This window comes from Blastomyces dermatitidis (genome assembly GCF_000003525.1).
Source record: "Blastomyces dermatitidis ER-3 genomic scaffold supercont1.13, whole genome shotgun sequence".
In the NCBI taxonomy this organism is placed as follows: Eukaryota; Fungi; Ascomycota; class Eurotiomycetes; order Onygenales; family Ajellomycetaceae; genus Blastomyces; species Blastomyces dermatitidis.
Genome location: NW_025544786.1, coordinates 451417 through 468879, shown reverse-complemented (window position 1 = coordinate 468879; position 17463 = coordinate 451417). Strand labels below are relative to the sequence as shown.

The 17463-nt window shown below is 35.5% G+C and overlaps 2 protein-coding genes across 6 annotated transcripts; one reads left to right on the top strand and one right to left on the bottom strand.

The window, feature by feature from the left end:
- Positions 1 to 12455: 12455 nt before the first annotated feature.
- BDCG_17911 lies at positions 12456 to 17154 on the top strand (the record flags this gene model as incomplete). Of its 5 annotated transcripts, none has more annotated exons than XM_045426958.1 (3): positions 12456 to 13454; positions 13521 to 14641; positions 15064 to 17154. In XM_045426958.1, one exon carries the CDS (start codon positions 12464 to 12466, stop codon positions 12746 to 12748), a length of 285 nt encoding a protein of 94 aa, XP_045282776.1. In that variant the 3' UTR covers positions 12749 to 13454; positions 13521 to 14641; positions 15064 to 17154. The 5 variants fall into 5 exon arrangements, with proteins under 5 accessions (XP_045282776.1, XP_045282775.1, XP_045282774.1 ...); XM_045426957.1 differs by having other exon boundaries at positions 13521 to 14930; XM_045426956.1 differs by having other exon boundaries at positions 13521 to 17154.
- On the bottom strand, positions 13048 to 16654 carry BDCG_08986 (F-box domain-containing protein). The gene is made up of 2 exons (XM_045424758.1): positions 15263 to 16654; positions 13048 to 15137 (listed from the first exon to the last, which is right to left on the bottom strand). Exons 1-2 carry the CDS (start codon positions 15651 to 15653, stop codon positions 13951 to 13953), a joined length of 1578 nt encoding a protein of 525 aa, XP_045273402.1. The 5' UTR covers positions 15654 to 16654; the 3' UTR covers positions 13048 to 13950.
- Positions 17155 to 17463: the final 309 nt, after the last annotated feature.

Here is a 17463-nt window from a genome sequence, read left to right as displayed (position 1 = left end):
ATGTATTCTAAATCAATGACCCTCTGATTCAACTGTCAACACAAAAAATGAAAATGTGTATCAATGTGCTTACTTCAGGCTGTAATGACTGCCACCTTTGTGAGATCTATAACACTCTTATTATCAGCAAGAATTCATATCAGAGATGTAGTGATGAAGTCAAGCTCAATCATGAGGTTCTGAATTCATGTTGCCTTATGAACTGCCTTGCTAAGAGCCACATATTCAGCCTCATTGAAACTTAGAGATATACAAGGTTGCTTTGTCAAATGCCATGAAATCAGGCTGCCTGCAAGCTTAAAAACATAGCCAGATGTTGATTTCCTATCATCATTCAAGAGACTGGCTCAATCAGAATCTGAGTAGCTGAAGGGTAGGTAGAAATCATCAGAGAAATCAGAGATAACAGAGGGATTGATAGAAACAGTAGAAATAGTAGAAATGAAAGAAACAGAAGAAACAGATCTCTCATACAGACCACATTCATAGAAAATGCCCAGATTCATGATCTCTTTCAAATAATATATAATGTGTAATAGAGCCTTTCAACATTGAGATGTTGAATCAACATTTCATTAAGTGAGTAGTGAGACAGTGTGAGTGATATCAGAATGTGTTTTAACTGTGAGATATTGCAAGCAATTCACATCATATTGATATCACTGAATTGTGAAACCAGTCTCTTTCTCAGATATAGAGAAATCATTAATACAGAATTCATTCTTCATTGATGTTCTGACAACAGCTGTATTATCAAGATAGAAATCTTCAACAAGGCATTTGATATATTGATAATATATCAAATCAATTCTCTTATTCAAATAATTGATCTTCATACTCAAATACTTGATTGACTGATGTAAATTCTTGACTTTCAATTTCTCACTGAGTATACTCACTAGTCAATCAGCATTCTCAGAAGCTTTGAATATGATGTTGAGATCATTAATATAGATTGTCATATAGAGGTGATGTCTGAATGTATGATATCAGAGTGCTGAATCATGAGCACTGACTGTAAATTCAAGATTGCTCAACAGAGCTGTTAAGTAATCATATCAGATCTTCACTGCAGAGTTCAGGCTGTATAGACTACTCTCAATCGCGCAGACAAGCATTTTCAGTGAACCTGTCTCAAATCTGATGAATTGTCTCATATAGACCTTCTTAGTGAGATGCTCATGAAGATATGCTATCACTATATTCACTTAACAGAGTATTCAACTGCATAGTACTGCTATTGTAAAAAGAATACAATTGATAGTATCAGTGATGACAGAAGCATAGATCTCTTCTCTAGAATCCTTCTTAAGTCAGTTATCACAAATCACTCAATGTGATTTTCTAAGAATATCATCAGAATTGGCATTCAGGTCTGCAGATCTATCTTTCTCAAGAAACACTCAACAGCTCAGAGCAATCAGTTCACTCCTCAGAACATCAGATCTAGAGATCAAACTTCATGTATTGCATCTCTTCAGGTTGATAATCTCGCATTGCATGAACTTCTTTCAATAATCTCCTACCCTCCCTGGCTGAGATGTGACATTCTTGTAGAACTTCGGGAGGTTACCTGTAATGAGGCTCAGAGTGTAAGTAGCCAGCGATTTCACAGGCCGCAACCATGTGAAATTCAGATCATCAATATCAGAAGCATCTTCATTATCAATCAGATGAATATCAGGTTCCAGTTCCAGTTCCAGTTCACCAGCATTATTAATGAGTGCCACAGATGTGGCAACTGGTTTTTCAGTGATTGAGAATCTCACATCACTACTGACAATAATCTTGTCAGATTCAGAATATCATAGACAATATATTGATGTGTCACTGAATTCAATGATACAATAGAAATCAGCACATGAAGAAAGCTTATTCACAGGCCACTGAGATTCATGCAAGTGAACAAAAATCTCTGCACTCAATCAGTGAAAATGCCTTACATTCAGCAGAGTATTTGTAAGTGCATATCAAGAAATCTTATGTGAACTTGAAATCACAGGGATCTCTGCAGTAGAGGGCTAAAATTTCAAGTTGTAAAGAACTGTAGATATGAAAGTATTATTAATTATTGCAATCACTGTCTCTAGAACATCTGCTCAGAACTTCTTAGAAAGATTACCTTTCAAAAGAGCAGCTCTAACCTGTCTCATAATAGTACAGATCTCACATTCAGAAACATCATTCTGATGTGATGAATATGATGCTGTTAATTCTCATTTGATATCATATGAATTCATAACTGTGTGTATACATATGAATCAGAAAACATCATCAATATCAGTCTGTAGAAAAGCAGAGGCTGTATACCTGAGATTATTCATGAATCTGAGCCACAACTCAAAGTATTGAACAGCCTCATTCTTGAACTTTAAAAAATATATTCAACAGTAGCAGGTTGCATCACAGGTGATGAGCATTCAGTATTTGATCCTCTGGTGAGACTCTAAGAGATGGTCAGAGAGATCTTTCAATGTACATTCACTACCTGCAAGGTCAATATGAACCTTCTCAATGAGTTGAATAGATCTAGGCATCAGTGTTTTTGAATAATCTCACATCATATCAGCCTTGACACATTCCTTGCAAAAGAACTTAGTCTTAGAGCCTTTAATTGTGACTTCAGTATGAGAATTCTTAGCCATAGCAATTATAGCATCAGTGTGAATGTGACTGAGATCACAGTGTCAGTTCAAAAGAGTCTTTGATATTCTTGTATTCTTGAGACCTGTATTTGAGACTGTAGAATCAATGTTATTAACAGTAGTAGCAGCAGCCACAGGAAGATCAACTTTTTGATCAAAATCATACTTGTGTGGCATCACAATATACTTGACTGCCTTGTTCAGATAATTGAGATTCTCATTGAACTTCTGTTTATCAATCTTATATATATTGTTCTGAGCAGTTCAAACTGTATGAAAAATAACACTGTTCAGAGCTCTGCAAATGAAAAATGAGAGAATAGTGAAAGACAATGTAAATCAGAATCTCTGATCTTCAAGCTTTGCAAATGAGAGCAGGTTAACTGTAATATTAGAAATATAGTGAACATTCTGCAAGTTAATATCATCATTCTCAACCTTCAAGATGACAGTCTCAATCTTCTTAACAAACTCAGTTCTCTCAGTTGCAGAATTGACAGAGATATTATCATTAAAAGATTTGATGTTTGAAAAAGAATAAAGCTCATCTGTCATATTCAGGCTTGCACATGTGTTCAAATACCAAGATCTAGAGAATGATTTTTCAGTGACTGTGAAGAAGAAGTAGAACTCAATCTTTATAATTACTGCATTCACTGCTGATTGAGAACTCATCAAGTCATTCTTCTTCTCTTTCTTCTTGTCATTCTTCTTGTCATCCTTCTTTTTCTTTTTATCAGAGTGTAAGATAAAACATCTGTCAACAGTATGTTCATATCTTCTGCAGTGAGTGCACTTTTATACAGATGTGCTTTTGTTCTCATCTTTATCCTTATCTTTGTTCTTTTTCACAGTCACAGAATCAGTCTGAGACTGCTTTTTTCACTCAGTGATGATCTTCTTGAATGTTCAATTGATCAGTTGCTTCATCAAATCATCAATATCAATGTTGACAATGAGTTCCTGGCCAGTGAAGAAAAACTTATTCAAATGTGTCTTGATAAACAGTCTTTGATAATCCTGCAGGTTATTAAGGAAAAGATCATGATATACATTCTCAGTGCTCTGACAGAGCTCCTTGTGACAGGTAACAAGATAGCAGAAATATCTCTGGAAAGTAAGATAATTATTCTCCTTGACTTATAATTTTATCAATTTCTTGAAGACATTAACTCATTCTTCTATCAGTGATATTACATATTCAACATTAATCTTGTCTCACAGAGCTGCAGCATTGTCAGCTTCCAAGGTTTCAATAGTGATTTGAATGTTTCTAACAAGACTCAATAGCATACACCTATATAGAGACTTGAAACAGATCCTTCACTTCTTGAAGTCAATATAATGTGTAAAAGAGAATTCTTATTAAGTTCTCAATAGAATGTCAGTTTCATCAATAACTTCTGCATCAGTCAATATATCAACACATCAGGCTTCATAATTAGAGTCATCAAATGTGATCACTGATTTGATATCTAGTGCATATTTGACTTTCTTCTGATATTTCTGTAACTCATCCCTCATAGTGTCTCTTTGTACAGGTGTAGTGAGATGTTGAGTGATTTCAGCCACAGTCATCTGGTTTCATAGTATCATCTGTATAAGATTCATAAGATTGCCTGCGGTGTAATAGATAGATTGATTCAGATCATCATTAAAAGTCAGCATTCTGAGAGTGAGAGATGATAAAGAATTTGAAGAGTTGAAATGAACAGATTCTGCAGATAAATATTGACTCTGCTTTTCTTTGTTCTGAAGTTTCTCTGTTGTCTCATCATCATCAAATTTCATACTCTGGTGAAAACTGACCTCAGTCTCATCTTGCAAGTCAGAAGCTTTCTTATAATGAGTAGTCATTCTATCAATGAGTTGTCTAGTGAAGTGTGTGATTCTGAGCCTTGAGCTGAACTCTGAAGTAACAGATGTATCACTCATATTGAGATGACTCTGCTTCTTCTAGATGTGTAAAAAAAAAAAAAGGTAAAAAGTGATATTCTCCACAATGAAGAACACACTTTCTCAAAAAAAATAAAGTATATGAATCTGCTGACTGACAGATTCAGAGAAAATGAAATATCTCTAATAAAGAGTGAGAGTCTTTTCAAAAAAGACAAACTATTCATATCAAAAATATGTTGATACAACATTCTAAAAAGAAAAACATGTCATTCAGGCTATAACCTGTAGAATAGTTGAAGGTTGTATTGATAGATCTATCTACAGGAACATGATATAGTGATGGGTCACGTGATCTAGTGGGATCGCTAACCGCAACGGCCGTAAGGGCCAACATAACATCAGAGCTACTCAATTCTAGTTAAGTCTCTATCCTTCCAGCTGTCAATCTCGGCATTTCAGCCTATCAATTGGCCGTCACAGTCTTGCTTGCACTAACCACCTATTAAGGATGCCTAGGCCTCATCTCACCTAGGTCCTTGCTAGGCCCAGGGTGTCCTAATCAGATAGTTTTTAAATCTCATTCCCCGGAAGTGGGTGCCTAGAGTGAGGGGGATGAGGCCTGGCCAGTTAAGCTTGACAATGATTTGCTATCCTGCAGGCATCCTAGACCCCAATCACTCTAGTACTGATCTAACTTGAAGCGCCCGGGGGGCTGTTAACCCTAAGATCAGTGAGAATTAGCGCCCGGGAACCCCTGGGGTGGACATCTTAAGCTTGATGATGATTTGCTATAGTGCACCCGGGGGCCCCCAGTACTGTTTTATGACTTAACAGTGGAAGCTGTGGTTAAGATGGCCTTCACAGGGTTCGAACCTGCCCTCTCTTGGCATTCATTCCCCGGAGGGAAGGCCGCTAATTGGGGCTCCATGGTAGCGTAGTTAATCACTACGCCACCGGGCCTTCTGAATAATGTCATAGAGTGATTGGAAACCGGTTCAGATGAGATGAAATCATCCGCATGAAAGTGATGAGCCGTGTGGAATCACAACAGAGTCTTGACGCGGCCGGGAGCGTGACAATAGCTTGCAATCTCTTTCTCAGTATTTTTCAAATGCTCAAGCAGTTCTCATGAATTCTCTGATAATAAATAATCTTCTCATTTCATAAGATATTAACACTTACTGTAATATATTGACTTATTCAATATTTTCTTCATAAAATATTCAGTATCACTCTCTATCTTAATATTATTCAGTTAAGACAGCTCTGTCTCAGAGTATTACTTATAGAGCTTCAAATAGAAAATGTGAAAAACAGAATAAATTGATTTCAATTCTGTGAGTAATTTCAACTTATATATCTGCTTACTTATTACTCTTATTACTGAGAAAGACTCTAGTCACTACTTACTAAGCTTCTTATATAGTCTCATTATCTTGATATTCTTTACTAAAAATAGTATTTAATTCTCTATCAAGAACTTCATTGAAAGATGTTTTCAATTATAGTATTTTATGTATTACTTCTGAGTATGATGAATGCTTTTCACTGTCTTCTTATGAATTTTATTCAATAGTTTCAATCTCACTTTTACTTCTAATACTGAGAAATACTTTATTCTCTGTATCTATTCAATATTATGACTGCTTATTTCTCTTTTTAAAGTGTTATCTACAATATCACTAAGTAATGAAGAATTATATTTATAATAAATATAGAAAGAAGATATCTTTAAGATTGCATTCTTTGCATTGTTATATATGAATTCAGTGATTAGAAGATATTTAAGTCAATTATTCTAATAATATGAATAAAATACTTGAAGATACTATTCTAGTGTCTGATTCTGATATTCAGTCTGATCATCTGTCTGCAGATGAAATACAGTACTGAGAAGATGTCTTATTATAAGATAATAGTAAAAAGCTGATCAGTATTTACTGATAAAAAGGAATTCTTGATCTGTTATCAATGATTTCAGAGTATCATGATTATAAATGATGATATCTAAAAATAGATCAGTTAATTCAGAGGCTTTAATCTTTTTATAAGTAAAGATATATCTAATTATCTTTATGAAGCAGTTAACAATGATTAAAATTAAGTCATATTCTTTAACTCTTATCAACTTCAGTAGATTAACTATGAAATTCATTAATAGATTCTGTTATAAGCTCTTTGAAACAGGCAGTGATATCAACTCACTGTATTACTTATACTGTGAGATCTTTATTCTTTAACAGATATTACAATAACATACTCTTTGACATCTATTCAGAGCTTATCTTAAATATATTTATATTTTAGAAGCTTCTCAGTCTTCTCTAATCTGAAGTGCTCTGTATAAGAATTATTATAATGAATTCTCAATAAGTTCTGATACATTACTCTACTATAAGAGATAAAGACTGAATTATTCAGCAGTAGAAATTCATATTCTTCTAGTTATCAGTAACTTAATTTCTTAGTGATACTGTTCTACTCAGAGTCTGTCTCTTTCAAGTTTAAATCAGATTCTGTCTTCTTTAACTTCTGAATTCAAGCTGCAGTAGAGACATTTCTCTTCTATAACTTATTAATAAATTTCAAAAGTAGTTAAGTTAAAAGATTATAAACTGTTTCATTCTTTATCAATTCAATAATTATAAGATATGATATAAGAAGCTCATGATCTTCAGTGTTAATTCTCTGCAGAGATTTGAGTTTTCTTTTATCTTCTATACTGAGTTATACAGCTATCTTATCAGTGCTGTTTCTAAGCTTCAGAGAACTTTAATTCTCTGCAGTCAGCTTCTTCTGCAGTGATAACAGAGATTCTTTTATAGAATTCTTCTTCATATTAATAATATTATAATCAGATTATTTAGATAGTATGTCAGTAAGATTAAGCTGATCTGAATAATATTAGATATAGAAATTATACTCTGAAAGCAGCTCTGCTCACCTGACTTAACATTCTATCAAGCTCTTTATTATTAAGAAGTAACACAGATTTGTATAATCAGTGTGAACTTACACTGAGTACTTACTACTCTGAAGATAATATTATCAAATCTTAAAGAATTTAATAATTACTAACATCTTCTGATTATGAGTATCATATCTTCTCTATATAAGTGATAATTTCTTAAAGAAGAAGATCACTGATCTTTATTCACAGCATCTTATAGACTCTATGAAAAAGTCTTCTCTTACAGATAATTTATTATCTGTTTTTTCAGAAGTGATTATTCTCTGATTTTTTCAATATTGAAAGATCTTCAGTGTTAACTGTGAAAAGATTTCACAGACTTCATTTCTGAATATATCAGTCTCACACTGACTGAGTAAGTTGAGGTTAAAGTGATTCAGTATTATAATATCTATGAAAGCTTGTTTCAATTCTGCAAATGCCTGCACAGTGTCTTGAGTGAGAATAAACAGTCTTATTTTTCTATCTTTCACACTTTTCTTTAACAGATCTGTAAGAAGAACAGTACTCTGTGAATATGTATAAATGAATTGTCTGTAGAAATTCATAAATTCTAGAAATATCTGTATCTTGTGATACATTCACAGCACTGATCAGTTCTTAATAATGAAGACCTGACTTCTATTCATTGAAATACTGTTCACTTCAACAATATAATCTAAGAAATCAATCTTCTGTATGTAGAATAAGCATTTTTCAGTGTTTGTATAGAGTTAATACTGTCTCAAGTGACTTAACACTTCTTAAACATGAGTATCATGTTCTTTCTCTGATTTTGAGAAGATTAGAATGTTGTTCAGATATACTATACAGAAGATGTTAACAAGGCTCTGCAGTATCTCATTTGTATAGATCTGAAAGATGACTGAAGCATTACAAAGATCAAAAGATAAAACAAGATATTTAAAATTATTATACTTGATATGAAAAGCTGTTTTTCAAACATTATCTTCATTAACTCTGATTCTATGATAGATATTCTGTATATCAATCTTTAAGAACATCTTTACTTCAGATAATTAATCAATCATCTTATTAATTAATGATAATAAATAGTAATTCTTAATCATCATCTTATTGAGACCTCTATAGTCTACACATAAGTATAGTCTATTATTCTTCTTGAATACAAAGAGTATAGATGTCTCTGTCAGACTCTTTGATAAGTGTATTCAGTTCTTTGATTACACTTCTTCAAGATATTTACACAGAACATTCAATTTCTTTACAGATAAGTTATAAAGAGTTCTGTACAGTATTATTACACTGTCTTCAAGATAAATCTTATGTTATATCTTGATATCAGAAAACTTTGCTGCTTTTCTTTTCAAAAAGACATTCTTATAATCTGTAAACAGATGTTATATATATCTGTCTTCAATGATGAATACAGCTGCTAATCTTATAGCAAGAGTGATAACTTCTTTATCTATTCTCAAGTCTTAATCATCTACTATATAGTATATCAACTCTATCTTTTTCTCAAGATTCTTTCAATGAAACTCTTCAGATTTCTTTATCACTATCTCTTTATCAGTGAGACAGTATCATTATATCTGAGTAACTCAGTCAATGAGAGAATTGTTTTCTCTTAATTATAGAAGATCTAGAATGATATTCTCATTCATGATATTAACTATATGAAGAAGCAGACTGCTCTTCTTAAAGATTTCTTCTAAGTCTGTGATTACATATATTACTTGAATTATGTTAAAATAGTGATATTTCATTTCATTAGTAAATTTTATATAATCTGATAAATCTATCTTCTTTCAACTCTTCATCAAAGAAAAGAAATAGAATATGAAGTTAATATTCACTCTGAAGTTGAGTAGATATCTCACTAGTATCTTCTTATTCAGAGTATGTATTGTGATTGTAATATAAACTCAGAGATATAAGAATTATTAATTCTTCATTTCTTTCTCCTCTTTATCTTTTATAAATACATTTATTAGAAGAGAAGTTAACTTTGAGAAGATATCTTCTCAGTTTCTTCTCTTCTTCAGCTTCTTATAATCACTGATATAGTAATTATCAGCTCTGTAGTTAAAATAGAGATTTTTATCAAATCTTTTTTAATATTTCTTTACAGTGAGTGAAGAATTAAAATACTTGAAATTCTTCTTTACTTTCTCTACACTGAAGCTGTCACAGTGCTGTTTAGATCTTATTATTAATTACTTAGAAGAGATCTTATTAGTCTTTTTCTTAAAGAATTAATTATTTAAATAGATTTGAGAAGTTAGATTGACAAGCTCAGTATAATTAATTAATAAACTCTAATATTATAATATTATTATCTGCATCTTATAAGTCAGCTTTATAAGATAAAGCTGTGTTTTTAATTAATTCAAATTATCAGTTAATTTCTCTCAATATTCTTTAAATCTTAAATTGAAATCAGAAGAATTCTTATCATCTTATTAATATAATAAGTTAAACTGCTGTGCTACTGTAAAGCTGTGATTACAGTGATCTTCAATTTAATTCAGTAGAAAGTTCTTGAATTCTTCTTAAGTTATAACAGTATTAATACACTTAAGCTCTCTCTTCTTAATAACTCAAGTAGTTACAGAGATATTTTCAAGAAGATTGACAGTGTATATTACTTATATCTTATAAGTATTATACTGACTCAGATTAAGATGAAATTTCTGTTCAAGAGTACAGATAAAGCTGTGAAATTTAGATAATATATTTCTCTTATATCTCAGAGAATCTCTAATCTTAATCTCTCTATCTCTATAATAGATGTAGATGTGTAGAGACTGTGATGATAGTAGAGTAGTTAAAGAGCTCATGTTAAAATATACAGTGAGTTCAGAAATCTCAGATTTCTGTCAGAGTAGAGATATACACACTTTAGAGAATGATATAGTGTTTCTCTCAGAGAGTGAGATCAGATTAGTCTCAGTATAGATGTATAAGATTATATCAGTCTATTAGAGCTCAACTGATTCAAATGTATAATCAGATTAAGTAATTTAAATTGTAATATAATAGAACTGAAGCAGTGACTAGTCAGTAGTATTATATAGAGATAGTTATTTAAGAAGCTGTATAAGTGAGCTTGACTATCTTGTTTAAATAGTGAGCTTATAGACTACAGAGTTATTATAAGAATATCACAGATATAGTACTTAGTATACTAAGAAGATTGTATAAGATATATAGTAACTCTTATATATATTTTAGTAGAAGAAAAATAAATCACTGACTTCTTTGATGAGAAGTCAGCATCTAGCTATTCTATATAGATAATAAGTGAATACTCTTCTCTCATTTCATAAGTGAGAATAGTCAGACTGATACCTCAGCAGCATCTTACTATTAAGAAAGAGTAATCTGCTGACCTTATATAGAAGCAGAGTTCTCATATTCATCAATCAGATCTTTCTATAATATATTCAAATAATATTATAGAGTGATTGAAAACCGGTTTGAATGATCTGTGAGATGAATAAAATCATTCACATGAAAGTGATGAGCCGTGTGAAACCGTAGCAGAGTCTTGACACGGTCAGAGACGTGACAGCTTTATTATTAACTGATTTAATTAATATAAAGCTATCTTTAATTAATATTAATTTTTTCACTATAATATCTACAACTTTAATAAGATTGAATTTCAAGAAGAAGAAGAATACAGATAGTGAGTTATAACTGTCTTTAAAGATATAAATTCTGTTATACAGTTATTATACTTCTGCAGATTAATAACAGTGATAAAGTATATTAGTGAAGATAATACAGTATTAAATTCATTAATTATAATAAAATTAAAGATTTATTTAAAGAATTAATATATATACTTTAACTTATCTGATAACTATATTATCACTGTATCTGAGTCTGACTTTATAAATGATGAGATTGAATTTGAATGAATTAAGTGATTTAATAAGATGATAAAAAAGTGTTAAATAAGTAGTTATTAACTATTATTAATAAATAATCATAGTTTTTATCTTATAGAAGAATTTATTTAATACTATAATCTTTATAAGATTATTCTGTTCAGATTCTTATCTTATATAAGTTATATTCTATAATCTCTTAATAATATATCTTTTCAGCAGTATAAATATTATTATATAAAGATAGTTAATAAGACTATCTACTACAGATATAAGCAGTATAATAATAGATAATTTCTTACTAATCTGAAGAGTATTTAACTGTAAGTATTTAAATATAATACTGTAAGAGCTGACTTTATTAACTGTGAAATGTATTCAGTTAATTATAATATAATTTTCAATTAATTGAGACCTCTTATTATTAATGATGTCTCAGATCTCAACATATGTAATAATAATAATAATATATGTAATCACTTTATTTTATCATCTGCAGATTAACTGTTAACTATCTTCTTATAATTAATCTTCTCAGAGATAGTTATAAAACTATGTCATTAAATTAATACAGCAGTCAAGATCTTAGAAGATGTGAAGAATACTCTTATACCTGATTTGACAAGATAATTGAACAAGATCTTCAAGAGTAGCTTGATTCAGGTGAAATTAAATATACACTGTGAGAGTGAACTTGCAGATTATTATTAAATAAATAGATATCAGATTGTCAAATCCTCTCACAGACAGATATAAGTAGATGAAGTTCTCTCTATTAAGAATGTCAATCACAAGATTCTGATCTGTAGAGCAGATGAGATGAAAAAGACATTTAATAAGACTCTTCAATTGATTGAAATCAAATCTACAAAATCTATAGACACTTAACCACAATAAGATAATTCTATAGAATCTCAACTTACAGTGAATTCTACATCTTCTAATGAGTATATAGATAATCTTTATATTATAGATAGATATGGTGATGATTATTAATTAATTTTTGAAGATTACTATATTCAAAATATTTTCTTTACAGTGTGGTTTTCCGTACACTGTGGTGCACTCACTACAGAGAGTGAGTAAGCATGGCACGGTTACCAGATTATACTTCGCTACTGGAAAAGAAGGATCCTAGGGCAGTTCTCATCTTGGGCTACTGGCTGGCAAAGAAATGTCAAGAAAACCACTGGTGGATGCATCCAAGAGTTCACGCCGAATGCACGGCTGTATGCATGTTCTTAGAAAACTGTCCGGACCCTCGAATTCTCAAGCTGCTAGAATACCCAGCTGAACACTGTGGATACCTTCTGAAGCATGTCCGAGAACAGGCGATTTTTGAAGCCAACATCGACTTTCTCTGCCTCTTCTGAGAGAGTCCACATGTAAATGTCGTCCTTCCTCCCATATCCTCGGAAAAATACCCGTTTACGTTCCTTTCAGCCCTCTGATGCATATAATATAGTACCGTTGCGCTCATCGCAGACGATGTTACGAACTAGCATTTCCTGGGTTTCCTAACGCCGCCTCTTGTGCTCAGCAATCAGTCCGGCTATGAAACCCCTAGGAACCATTGTCAGCCAGCTTTCGGATCAACATTTCTACACACCCTGACAACTCCTGATGATACATAATTCCTTTTAGTACAGCTATTTATAGAAATTTTATTGGAGGAAATTCCTGTTTTATTCTCTCTCTTCTTAATTCTTGAGTATGGCTGCTTATTCTCGACTGCTTAATTTATTTATACCCTGCAATACCTGCTCAATGATTCATGCAACGAGGATTTTTCGGCGATAAAGCATGATATCTTGGACTCAGGAAATCCTAGGACCTAGTTATTCTCTTACATACAATTCATTTTAGGGTATATATCTTTTTAACGTTGATTGGATATTTTTTTGGAACACCTATGAGAGCAACTTTTATTTATTTTATGAATATATAAAACATCCATCAAACTCCGTGCCTCCCGAAAGATCGATATGAAAGAGAGCAAGTACGGCGAACAAGCAAGCAAGATCGCGCACACACTATGGTTCAATGAATGCACGGCGCGAGGCACTTCATCAGGCATAAGTGAGGATAACCTCAAGAAGACCCTTCAGATTTTTCCTGCTCGCACGCTAACGCATGTAAAATCAGTGCATAACATTTTGAAAAAACATAATGGACGGTGTTTAACTGGCTGAGGTTTGTGGAATGCGGATGTGATTGAATGAATGAAGAGGACGGGGAAGTAAAACAAATGCCAACAAAAAGCGGCAACAGAGCAAGGCAAAAAAATATTGGTGCAAGAGAGGCTTTTAGTGAAGATTTAAGACACCTTATTTTGGTTATCTTTCTGTATTTCCTTCCTTTTTTTCCCTTTCGTGATGTTTGGGGATGAAACAACAAACACGAAAAAACAGGGCCAAGAAAAGTCGTCAACACGAAACATAACTTGTCAAAATAAGCAAAACTTGCAACGTAAAAACCATGGAAAGGAGGGCAAAACATTCCAACCGTCGTCAAGAGAAATCAAGGAAATTCATCAGCACACCAAAAACAGGAAATAAAAAAACTGAAGATATCCTTATATAGTAGAATGTCTCGGCTTTGAAATCACCCATTCCTCCCAGAGCTTCCTCTGCCGGTACTCCACATTGATTCCATTATCTTCAAGGTCATCGGCAGATATCAACGTCAGCGGCGTTGTCCAGTGTGAACAGGGTGATATCAAAGAGAAAGCCGTATCAGGCGAAAGTTCAATTTGATTTGCTCTGGGTCCATTGTCACCATTATGCGAGCTCAATCCGTCCGATTCATCACCGATGCTTTCATAGTCGTCGTTGTCACCGTTGGTGTCAGGATCATACCTGTCAAAAAAGTCGTCATCCTCGCTGTCAGAATTAGGGAATGACTGGATATCTGATATATCGGCGCTGGTAGCCCACTTCTCGTCGAAAGCATTCGAATAATCGATCCGTCGCAGGCTGACCCACTCCAAATTATCCATCTCCTCACGCAACATGGAAAGGACATCTTTCCACAGGCTTCCTTCTTTGAGGAGGACGTCTCGTAAACGAAGACCGCGGAGCGTTCGGCGGTGGCGGCGTGCGAAGTCGATAATTTCTTCCGCATCCAGGCGCCAGGCTTGGATGCCGAATGCGCGCAGCCTCTCCCAGTATACGTTATGGAATATATCTTCGAGCTGGAGATCTAGTGGTATCCGCGATGGAAAACCTAAATGCACAGCTTCCATATTTTTGGCTGCCATGAATAAAGTATGAAATACTTCTGATAATTCTCGCATCTCTGCATTAACGTATCTTATCGCATCGAAGTGGATTTCCAAACAAGTCAGCTTGACAGCAAGCGCGGAAACCATATCGATTGGGGCTCGTTTTAACGTGAGAGCTGCTTGAGGATTTATCTGGGGGCCGGAGAATCGGTTGACAGGGGGCTGAGATTCGAGAAGAGCTATTGCGAGAGTCTGCACTGCATGGGAGCATGCCGGTTTCCAATCCAATGATACTAATGGATCAAGCGGATTATCGTGTCGCTCGATGAATTGTAAAAGCTCCCGCTCCATGTCATCCTGCACCTTCAAAATCTTTATATGTTGAAGCGATTTGAATGCCCGCATGGCCCGTTTCAGGGAAGCGAAATCTTCACCCGAGCTGACTAAACGTTTCTGCTCTTCTAGTCGACGATGATGTTCGGAAATCTTTAATTTACTGGAATCCGCCGTTAAGAAAAGTTCACTGAGCTTGTCTCGATCTAAAAATAAAACCGAAGGGCAGAAAAGGAGATAGAGCGTTAGACACACCATGTCTGAAGAAGAAATTGGAAAGAAAATGAGGGAGCAAGGAAGCAGCACGGGGAGATTAGGAATTATGAACAACCTTCAACGTAAAACGACCGAATAATATACGTGAAATTTCTCGAATGCCTTGCCAAATGTGGGGAGCTTGACAACATATCCAACTTCCGAAATGCGCTTTCAGAAAACCGCACCACGACCCGGCTAAATTTATAGGAGGCGCCTAGGTCTGCAAACCGTTTGCACACCTCTCTGAAGCGGTCGATGTCCGTCCTATAGTCTTCCTGGAAGCCATTCTTAGGATCATAAATGAGAGGTGTTGGCTCTGGTGGGCTGGGGCGCTTGAAACTCTCAATCGAGAGGTACGCACGACGGTCGACGCTGACGCATTTCTCAGGGTCCCGGGCCAAATGGTCCAATATTTCTCTTAACAGCTCATTTGAAAGGCCCAAAATACCGCGTGGTTCGTCCATCGCTTGGCTTTGAGAAGCCGATGACGGCTTTTTTGCCGCTTCAAATTCTTGGTCGACAGATTCCTCATGGAATAGCCGCAATCGCGGGGAAAGAAACGAGAAAAAGGAAAAGAACCAACTGAGGATGAGAGTAGCCAGGTTGGCGAATTGTTCCGGCGAAAGCTGGTAACGGAGGGGTAATTGAGGGGCTAGCGGGTGGGCAGTATCTTTGAGATCAATATCATAAGATATATATATGTATATATATATATATATATATATGTATATAGAAACTATATTTGGGATCCTTTTTGAAACCTAATAATAACTTATTCGCTCAAATAAAGTCCGAGTGGATCAGTTCAGTGTGGGGATAATACGGCAATAAGATCGTCGTCCAGCACAAAAGCGGAAAGGGAAAGTCAAAAAAACATGGGAGGGCTCAGGATAGGCATATAAAGAGGGCTTAAGCAGCCGTCAAAGCGAGAACCAGAACCGCTTTGGAAACAGCACTGCTGATCTGAATGTGGGGAGAGAAGGGCCAAATGGCGGGCCCTGAAATGAAGCACCACACCGCCAGCAACTGGGGGACTTCAGACGATAGCAACGACAAATAAGCATGCCGCAGCTGATTAGAGCATGTCCTTCACCTGCCCATAGGCAACTCGGTATACGCCAATATAGTGTCCGGGCGCTTCCATCCCCGTCGTCATCGTCGAGTAGAAGAGAAAAACGTGTGTGCTGCTAGCAGGGCTTCCTGCCATTGCCCACGCGAATGAGCAGCGCGGCCACTACACCATGCGGTCACATGATCGAAAATACACCAGCAGATCCTCCGCCAGCAGCGGCAGCATGCGGGCCGCGGTGAATCTAGAGAGACGAACCTTGGGCCCCTGGAGATAGGAGGACGCCAGAGTCTGTGGCGCGGGTGTGGCAGGCGAATTGTTGGGCAGAGCGGCGGCGTGCTGGCCTTGATATGCTGCACTCTGCAGAGCTAGGTTCTCCTAGTCGACCCAGTAAAACCCCCCTTAACTGCTCTCCCTCTGTCCAGAGGCGGATGCACGACCCAATGCTGCAGAGTCCCTGCAACCCACAGAGCAACCCCGCTGGTACATTGGCCGCTGGCCCCAGGCGGCGAATCACCATGACAGATCAGCCGACGACGTAGGTGGGCATGATGCTCGAAAGGGGTCGAGAACCACCGACGTGTTCTCGGTTGTGACATCGAGCAGTGTTGGGATGGGGAAGTGGGATTCCACCCTTTTGGGCTGCGGCATCTGAGATATATACCCAACTTTGCCCTAACAGCCTTCCTCTCGCCTGAAGGATGAAGGTAGGACTGGGCAACGATCACAGCCTGAGTTTCATGGTCATTGTCCTAGACCACACTGCCTGCCGTGTCGTCAATCGTCAGCTCCAGGTTTTCATTTTACATCGCCTGGTTTACATACTATTATTGTACCATATCTCTATAACTAGCTTGAGCAACCTATGAAAGAGTGGGTAAATGCATATTGTGCTGTACAACTCTACCTCAGGCCCCGATTGACTGATACTCTGCTTTACTAATTTAGTGCTTTCTGAATAGTTATCCCATTTGCGTTTCCTACCACTCCACGACGGTTCAATCAGGCACGGGTGGTATGGACTGGTCATATTCCCGTCGCAACTAGGACGGGAATAGTGCATTTATCTTGCAAGGTACGGGACTGTACCGTTTTAGCAAACATCCCAGGACTATCCGCCCCTACAGACAGGCATCCATATGTAGGTACAGGACATGCATCAGGGCCAAGGGTTTTGTTTCCTGAATTATCATCAGTTATGCAAA